This window comes from Colias philodice, chromosome 19, assembly GCF_061535455.1.
Source record: "Colias philodice isolate Cphi_HAF_F1 chromosome 19, ilColPhil1 Martin Lab GWU primary, whole genome shotgun sequence".
In the NCBI taxonomy this organism is placed as follows: domain Eukaryota; kingdom Metazoa; phylum Arthropoda; class Insecta; order Lepidoptera; family Pieridae; genus Colias; species Colias philodice.
The window spans coordinates 5285789-5295393 of record NC_143104.1 but is presented as its reverse complement, the minus strand read 5'-3'; the positions used below and the strand labels follow the sequence as shown (position 1 = coordinate 5295393).

Below are 9605 nucleotides of genomic sequence, written 5' to 3'. Positions count from 1 at the left end.
AATAGATGTTGGCCGATTCTCAGACTTACCGGATATGCACAGAAAATTTAATGAGAATCGGTCCACCCGTTTCGGAGGAGTATGCAGACTAACATTGTGACACGAGAATTTTATATATAAGATATTTCCACATTATTTACTTCTGCAATAGATATAATACTTATTTATAAACAGTTAAAGTATAACTACTGATATAAAAATAGTTTATTATTAGCGATATTAATTATTTTAAACAAATGACTGCAATCTGGTCTATTTATTTAAAACTAGCGGTCCGCCCCGGCTTCGCCTTTCATTTTTATATATAAGATATTAACCAGATGTGTCAAAATTGGGTAATCCTGCGGAAGTTTGCTAGCCATAGTTCACCGTTAAATCGGTCAATGTACGCGTAGTATCGGAAACCGTAGGCACCTATTGAAAAATAGGATATCAACTATATTTCTATAGGTAACGACTTAAATGGAACATTTTGATCTAAATAAGAATGTTTTTACGGGCTTAACTTATAATATAAACTTATAATAGAGCTAACTCTACATTTTAAGCTTACAAAAATATAAATTAAAAAATATAAGTATGTAGTTATATACTTGAAATGAGAACCACACATACCTATATATAAACAAATCTCAATTTATATCCCTTTAGTAACTTCATAGGACGTTATTGATGACTACCTACTTTTGTTAATATCCCTCAATGCCCTCAATAAACATTACTTTTCTTCTGCGGATGTATCGGTCGCTTTTTTATTAATAATATATTTAATATTTTTACAAGAATAGATAAATAGCGTGTAAATAGCAAAGCAAAAAAAGTGAAACTTACGGCATTTTTAAACATAAGTATTCATACTTTATACTATTAGAATATTCGATTATTCGACTATTTGATTATAATATTCTTGTCCTATGTAAATATTATTTACATTTAAATTTAAATTTAAATTGCAATAAACGATGTCTTTATAAAAAGAAGCAAATAATTTAAAAGTCTAACTGTGAATGGCTTTCCTAAAAGTGTAAAGAATTCGAAATCTATGGGCGTATTCAGAAAGAAAGCTTGAAACTTGTAAGCGCTTATCGGCGCTTGTCATGTTCATATATTTTCCTGTCAGTGCTGTCAACCCGCGCAGGAAAATATATGAACATGACAAGCGCCGATAAGCGCTTATAAGTTTCAAGCTTTCTTTCTGAATACGCCCTATGAATATGACACACGAGATGACACATAAGTCAGTTTTCCACTATCTTTCGTATTTAGTCTATGGTGCTTGTTTTCGTCGCGTGCTATTGGTTAATAAAATTCTATGTAATTGTGATTGGCTATAATAAAATGCAGGTAATATTTTAGCCAATCTGAAGTTTCAACCTTTATGAACATTGAATAGAAAGCAAACCATTTAGTGTGCTGTGCTAACATGGCGAATTTTCTTGGTCATCAACATCGTTATCATCAGTAGCAAGTTGAGAATTGGGAATTTGTTATGGGATTTTTCTCAGCAACTGCAATATTTTACTTTTTTGACAAATTTTATTTCCTGCACTTAACTTAGTTGTTGTTTATAAAAATGAGCGTCGACGCATACGGACCGAGCTCTCAAACGCTCACGTTTCTGGATACTGAGGAGACAGATCTTATTGGTGCTGATACTCAGGGTTCTGAATTTGAATTTACTGACTTTACTTTACCTTCACAAAGTCAAACGCAAGCCTCTCAACATGACCACGGCTTAGCTTCGTCAAACCAGGTAAATGTATTGTATTTACATAACCTAATTATGGCTTAAGTTGATCGCTTACGTGACTTAACAAGTTGTTGTAAATTTTAGGTCAACGGCTTAGGAAGATCCGATCTAAGTTCGAAATTATCAAGTGTAACTAATGCAATAGCAGAATTGCAATTCGAGGAAGATGATGAAGCTCTATACAGCAGCAAAGAGTTGCCTGATCATGCCTGCAAATATTGTGGCATACACGACCCAGCCACTGTTGTTATGTGCAACATCTGTAGTAAATGGTAAATTACATTCAATATACACATGTTATTTTGTTTTCCCCATGTATTGGTAAAAAAAAATATGGGAACAATTGAAGTGCCCAATAAATATTCTGACGAAATTAAAATTGAAAAGAAAACTAATGTGTAATAAACATGACATAGAAAATAATAACAGCACAATGTTATGAAACAAGAAAGAGGAAGATTTTGAATTTGTTATGAAACAAGGAAAGGGAAGATGTCTTTGGAATTTCATGTGAAATATAAATTTCTAATGCAACATAATTTTTCCTTACATTTTCCTTTTTAAAATTTAATCAAGAAGGTCAAAACAATCTTATACCTGAGTACCAACTATGTTAACTTTTCAAAAGTATTGCACCATGAATATTAATGTAGTTTGAGTGAGTAATAGGAAGTAAACAGTAACCCTTACATTTGATAATATTTTGTATACAGGTTCTGTAATGGACGTGGCAATACATCAGGGTCTCACATAATTAACCATTTAGTGAGAGCAAAACATAAGGAAGCTGCATTACACCGTGACGGCCCTTTGGGAGAGACCTTACTTGAGTGTTATTCTTGTGGAGCTCGGAATGTTTTTGTTCTGGGATTTATACCAGCGAAAGCAGATTCAGTTGTTGTGCTTCTGTGCCGGTGAGTTGACATTTTATGTATTGAATACTTTTGATAATAAAGTAATCGATTTTTGAATAGTAAATATATATTTGTAAATTTACTAGGTATGATGTACAAATTAAATGTTAGCTATATTATAAAACATAACTAGCGACCCGCCCCGGCTTCGCACGGGTGCAATGCTGATACTAAATAGTAAATACACTACAGAAAAACTGTGAACGTTGTATAAAAAAACAAAGCGGCCCGCTCCAGCTTCGCACGGGTATAAAATAGATAGCTGGGCGGCCGCCGCAAACGCTAAGTCCCGCAATTTTTAAATCTGTTATATCTTCGAAAATATTCACTTAAATCATACGGTGTAAAGGGCCATATAGATCTATATTAAATGAACAATGCATTCAAGGTATTTAATTGGTTAAGGATTAATGCTGTATTGGTTAAAATCGCATCGAAAATTAGCCATTATTTGTCGTAAAAAGTAAATTACAAAAAAAAGTTATTGTGGGTTATCCATAAGAGATAGACATATACCATCGCGGACTTTTCTTTAGACCTTTTCAATGTGTATAATACTTAGTACATTATTTTGATAAAACTCGTAGGGTTCAGCCTGCGTTTGCAATGTAAGCGGAAAAAATGTAATTTTTTACGACATCACATTAGAAACCTCAAAAATAACAGTACTTCTCCACTATTTAATAGATGTTATTATACATATAAACCTTCCTCTTGAATCACTCTATCTATTTAAAAAAACCGCATCAAAATCCGTTGTGTAGTTTCAAAGATTTAAGCGTACAAAGGGACATAGGGACAGGGAAAGCGACTTTGTTTTATACTATGTAGTGATATAACATTATTGTTAGCGTTACCACTTTGACTTGTTTATACAGTTTTCAATACAATCATGGGCTTTAAGCATTTGTCACACCATATGTGTTAAGGATCTGGGGATCCATTATTTTCATATATGTAAGGATTTTATTATCTTGAATTAGAGGAATAATAGAAATACCAATTTTTATTATTGACTAGCGGTCCGCCCCGGCTTCGCCCGTGGTACATGTTTACGTTTTCTCTACATAAGAACCATCCTCGTACTTCAAGGAATATAATAAAAAAAGAATTATCGAAATCGGTTCAGCCGTTCTCGAGTTATGCGCTTACCAACACATTTTGCGATTCATTTTTATATATAAGATACTAAACATCAAGAGATTTCAAAGAAAAGCATTAATTAACTATCCCTTGGTGGCGAGAACTTAATTCGATTTGTAACATATTTGTTCTTGGCTTATCATGCTCCTTGTTAATATGTTATAAATTATGGTGTGACAAGTACCTAAAGCATGCATGCTCTATCAATTAAAATTATAGAACAATTTATTATAAATAATAAAATATTTTAGACAACCTTGTGCTGCACAAAGTTCGCTGAAAGATATGAATTGGGATCAAGAGCAATGGAAACCGTTGATATGTAAGTTTTGTCTATAAAATGTATTTTTAACTAATAAAAAATGTAAGTATAGTATAATTGTAAAATATATATATTATTTACAGCTGATCGGGCTTTCCTGTCCTGGCTTGTAAAAGTACCATCTGAAGCTGAACAAATGAGAGCTCGCCAGGTATGTATAACCATAAAAATAAGCTTCTTATCTCTACTTAGCTCTATGAAATAATTATATAATATTATATGAAAAATACTGGTACTAATTTTAATTTTTTAAAGTTACCTGATACACATTTTTGCATTTCATGTGAAATGGTGAACAGAAATTATTAATTCTAAATTTGATAATTCCAGGTAACACCACAACAAATTGGACGACTCGAAGAGCTTTGGAGAGATAATGTGGACGCCACATTCCAAGATTTAGAGAAACCAGGAGTTGATGAAGAGCCACATCAAGTGTTGTTAAGGTACATATTTAGTATTAACGATAGAAATTTAAATAAATAAATTTCTAAAAATACTTCTAATTCACAAAATATTATAGTTTTCTAAATTTGCCTTCTCCCATGATATTTCTTATGTTGATAAAAAAAGAGAGATAATATCTACAGATTGTTAAAATAACTAGTGTAGTATCAACAGTTTACTGAAAAAAGAAACTAAGCACACATACCCTTTACATATCTATTTAGACAGTCATTTAAATTATTTATTACCTTAAAATATCAATATTCCTCCATCTTTTTCTACTAACAATGAAATAACATTTACAGATATGAAGATGGATATCAATATCAAAATATATTTGGTCCTTTGGTTAAATTAGAAGCTGATTATGACAAAAGATTGAAGGAGTCACAAACGCAAGAAGGAATCGAAGTCCGTTGGGATGTGGGACTCAATAAGAAAACAATTGCTTACTTCACTTTGGCTAAAACCGACAGTGATATGAAACTCATGCATGGTGATGAATTGAGATTGAGGTAAGGCATAAAACAAGAATAACAATTAACAGACATATCAATTAAAATAGTCGTATAAATATTGATACAAAAAAAAAAATTGATTAAAAGTAAATTTATTATACTACTATATATTAAGCAAATTATTACTTTAATTACGGAAATTATTACTTTATTCTTAAATTAGTAACTATTTTTAATATTTTGTCATTGACATTGCAGGTATATTGGAGAACTTCACAAAGCGTGGTCAGGTGTGGGTCACGTGATAAAGGTGCCCGATAACTACGGTGACGATGTAGGGCTTGAGTTGAAAAGCGGCGCCGGCGCACCACTCGACTGCACTTCCAATTTTGTGGTGGATTTTATATGGAAGAGCACGTCTTTTGATAGGTAAAATAATCTAGTTAAATTCGATTCAAACTTATTGCTCATTCCATAAAAATTTTAACAACATTATTAAAAAAAACAAGAACAATTTGATGAAATAATTAAAATTTTCTATATCTGTTCACATACAGTTAAAATCCATACTAACATTATAAATGCGAAAGTAACTCTGTCTGTCTGTTACTCAATCACGCCTTAACTACTGAACCAATTTGCATGAAATTTGGTATGGAGATATTTTGATACCCGAGAAAGGACATAGGCTACTTTTTACCCCGGGACATAGGATAGGCTTTATCCCGGAAATCCCACGGGAACGGGAACTATGCGGGTTTTTACTTTGACTGCGCAGGCGAAACCGCGGGTAGAAAGCTAGTAGAATATATTTGAAAATTGAAATGTGTAATTTTTATATTAAATTGAGTTAAATACATTCCAGAATGCAACTAGCTTTACGCAAATTCGCGGTGGACGACTCGTCCGTATCGGGGTACATCTACCGCCGTCTACTCGGCCATGAAGTGGAGGAAGTTCTGTTCCGTGTCCATTTACCCAAACATTTCAGCGCACCTAATCTACCCGATCTTAATAGATCACAGGTAATTGTTTTATTTACATTACATAAATTTGAGAAATAAACTATATTGCTGTTTATTAAGATCTCGTAAATGTTTAATAGTTACCTCCATATATAGAGATTAACTCATTAATTAACTCATTTTGTGTTAAAATTTAAAATGCAGACATTTTTCAAGTTTCATTGCATCAGTAGCAGTAGAAGAGTTGTAAATGTTGAAATTAAGAAGCTGAATTTCAACCCCTGCATAATATTAATATAGAGAATGTTTCTTTTACAGGTATACGCTGTGAAACACGCACTTCAACGCCCCTTATCGTTGATCCAAGGTCCTCCCGGCACAGGTAAAACTGTTACATCGGCGACTATTGTATATCAGCTTGTAAGACAAAATGGTGGACCTGTTCTCGTATGTGCGCCATCAAACACAGCGGTTGACCAGCTTACTGAAAAGATCCATCGAACTGGACTGAAAGTAGTTAGATTATGCGCCAAGTCGCGTGAAGCAATGGAGTCTTCGGTATCATTTTTAGCACTACACGAACAAGCACGTGCTTTGGGTTCAGCAGATAGTGAATTGCGCAAGTTAACTAGATTAAAGGAAGAAGCCGGGGAACTGTCGGCGGCTGATGAAAGAAGATATAGAGCATTACGTAGAGCGGCAGAACGTAGACTTCTCGATGCTGCCGACGTTGTTTGTACAACTTGCGTCGGAGCGGGCGATCCTAGAGTTGCTCGCATGCGATTCCAATCTATTCTTATCGACGAGGGCATGCAATCTACGGAACCTGAATGCATGGTACCCGTTGTTCTTGGTGCTAGACAACTTATACTGGTAGGAGATCACTGTCAGTTAGGCCCGGTCGTAATGTGTAAAAAGGCAGCGAAAGCTGGTCTCAGTCAAAGTCTTTTCGAAAGATTAGTTGTTCTTGGAATTCGTCCATTCCGCCTTGAAGTTCAATATCGCATGCATCCAGAACTTTCGCGATTCCCCTCCGATTTCTTTTATGAAGGATCGCTTCAGAATGGCGTCAGCGCTGAAGAGAGACGCCTTCACAAAATTGATTTTCCTTGGCCGAGACCGGATAGACCTATGTTTTTCTATGTAACACAAGGACAAGAAGAAATCGCGGGGTCAGGGACATCTTATCTGAATCGTACTGAAGCCGCCAATGTGGAAAAATTAACAACTCGCTTCTTAAAAGCCGGTGTCAGACCTGAGCAAATAGGCATCATTACACCTTATGAAGGACAACGATCTTATTTAGTGCAACATATGCAGTACCAAGGAAGTTTGCACGCCAAATTATACCAAGAAATCGAGGTCGCCAGCGTCGACGCTTTCCAAGGTCGTGAAAAAGACATCATAATCATGTCGTGCGTCCGTTCTAACGAGCATCAAGGAATTGGATTTTTAAGCGACCCGCGCCGTTTGAACGTAGCTCTGACCCGCGCAAAATATGGTCTCATCGTCGTCGGCAACCCAAAAGTTCTAAGTAAACAGCCACTGTGGAACCATCTGCTGGCGTTTTACAAGGAACGTCGCGTGTTAACCGAAGGTCCACTGTCCAACCTGAAAGAATCCGCAATACAGTTTGCGAAGCCGAAGAAACTGGTGAACGCCCAGAACCCCGGGTCGCACTTCATGTCGACGTCCATGTTCGACGCGCGCGAGGCGATGGTGCCGGGCTCGGTGTACGACCGCGCGCGGCCGCTGCGCGACCCGCTCGCATACGTGGGCCCGGAGCGCGCCGCCATGCTGCACGCGCCCGTGCCGCCCGCCGCCTTCTCGGCGCACCGCGGCCTGCAGCGCGCGCCCGCCGCCGGCCTGCAGCGCGGCGGCAGGAAGCGGCCGCCGCGCCTGTCGCAGGAGCCGCTGTCGCAGCAGCCGCCGCTGTCGCTGTCGCAGGGCGCGTCGCAGCCGGACTTCAGCCAGGAGTCGGCCGCGCCGGACTGCCCGTCGCAGCCGGACGGGCTGCTGTCTCAGGACTCCACGTACCAGGGCGGGTTCCGCGCGCGATGCGGCCAGTACTGAGAGCAGCGGGCGGACCGCCGCGGGCCGCGCCGCTTCAGCCGACCTCGCTCCCTCGGGGAGACACGGGACCGACGAGAGACGCCGACGCACCGTGAACCGGACCGACGCCCGCCCGAAGCCGGGTGACAGACGCTCCCCGGGCCCGAGGGCGGTCGCGCCGGCGGCGGGATCGCGAGCAGCTCCCCGCCCGAACATCTCGAGAGTGGACGCGTGTCGCGCGTCCCGATTGTAGTGCACCTTACGACACGGGCTAGGTTTACATTTCATCGTTACGGGGATAGTAAATTGAATGTTCGACCTCCATTCATTTGTTATATTGAGCGTTTCGATATCAGTGGTCGTAAATAGTTGTCATGCGAATTACGTCGATGTTACGACCATCAAGCACAAACTAAAAATTTATGTTCCCACATTATTCTAATGATCTCTTTTTACCCTTCGAATCGTGCGGGGTACGAGAATCATGAAATCGCCCATTAAAAAGTAGGTTTATTATTTCTATATTATTTTATAAAACAAAAAAAATATCAATTAGCCAGTTAGCATTATTCATAAGGGCATTGTATGTGGTTTATGTTCATTTCGCTATCACTCATATTATTGACATTAACAAATTGTTAAGTCAGAATCTTCTAGGCAATATATCAGCAATAAATACTTCATTGTTTTTCCTTCTACAATTTAACCTATATTAACGTTTCTTTAACACATGCTTACTCTTAAAATTTATTCTACCGAATGTTAAGTGAGAACTTTCATGTGATAATATGTATTTATTTTTTCGAGAACTTACGCAATGTATCAAATTATCTATTAATAACGTCCTGCCCTTAATAGACATTTAGAGAAATAGATGTTATAAGAAATAGTAATTTTATATAATTCAAGACGTGTTGATCAAATTCGTTATTGAAAAAATTTAAAGTTTGAAATAAGAACATTTGTAGAAAATGAAATTATGAAAACCATTTGTTCAATGATTTGTGATTTTAATGAAATCGAACGCCTAAAAATAACTTTTTAAGTGCAAAACTGTTTAGTATAAAATATAATTGACGTTTTTCCTGTTATTTTTATGAAATTTCCTTGTTTTTATAATAATTTGTTTTATATTGTGAGGGAAAATCAATAAAGGTTCTATCATCAATATCTCGTTTTATTTATTTTTCAAATCGAACCCGTGGCTCCTGAACTCGGCGCCTTCAAAATATAAGTATAGAGAGAATGTCTATCTTTTTAGGATTTGATAAGTTGGACCAGTTTTTTATGAAACTTACCTATGCTCTTTGATGGTTATGAATGATAGAATTAGTTTGGAATCAATAACCATTTATTACAACGATGGATGATCACCAATACATTAAATACCGCCCGCGTTTTCAAAGAAAAACCCGCATAGTTCCCGACCCTGTGGGATGTCCGGGATAAAAAGCCTATGTTTTATTCTGGGTGTTTTAACTACCCACATTCCAAATTTCATTGTTACACAGGTAATCGGTTCATTAGTATTTGCGTGTAATAGTAACAAACATG

At 37.1% G+C, this 9605-nt stretch overlaps 1 protein-coding gene across 1 annotated transcript; it reads left to right on the top strand.

The window, feature by feature from the left end:
- Positions 1-1392: 1392 nt before the first annotated feature.
- Upf1 (Upf1 RNA helicase) lies at positions 1393-9219 on the top strand. Its single transcript, XM_089707529.1, has 10 exons — positions 1393-1753; positions 1835-2022; positions 2464-2664; positions 4059-4129; positions 4213-4280; positions 4460-4575; positions 4882-5091; positions 5293-5463; positions 5900-6059; positions 6318-9219. The coding sequence occupies exons 1-10, from the start codon at positions 1574-1576 to the stop codon at positions 8070-8072; spliced, it is 3120 nt and encodes a 1039-aa protein (XP_089563655.1). The 5' UTR covers positions 1393-1573; the 3' UTR covers positions 8073-9219.
- The last annotated feature ends 386 nt before the right edge of the window (positions 9220-9605 follow it).

Coding starts and splice junctions, on each gene's coding strand:
- Upf1 (XM_089707529.1), top strand. CDS start 1,574: ATGAGCGTCGACGCATACGGACCGAGCTCTCAAACGCTCACGTTTCTG. Junction 1,754..1,834: donor GCTTAGCTTCGTCAAACCAG/GTAAATGTATTG, acceptor TGTAAATTTTAG/GTCAACGGCTTAGGAAGATC. Junction 5,464..5,899: donor AAGAGCACGTCTTTTGATAG/GTAAAATAATCT, acceptor AATACATTCCAG/AATGCAACTAGCTTTACGCA.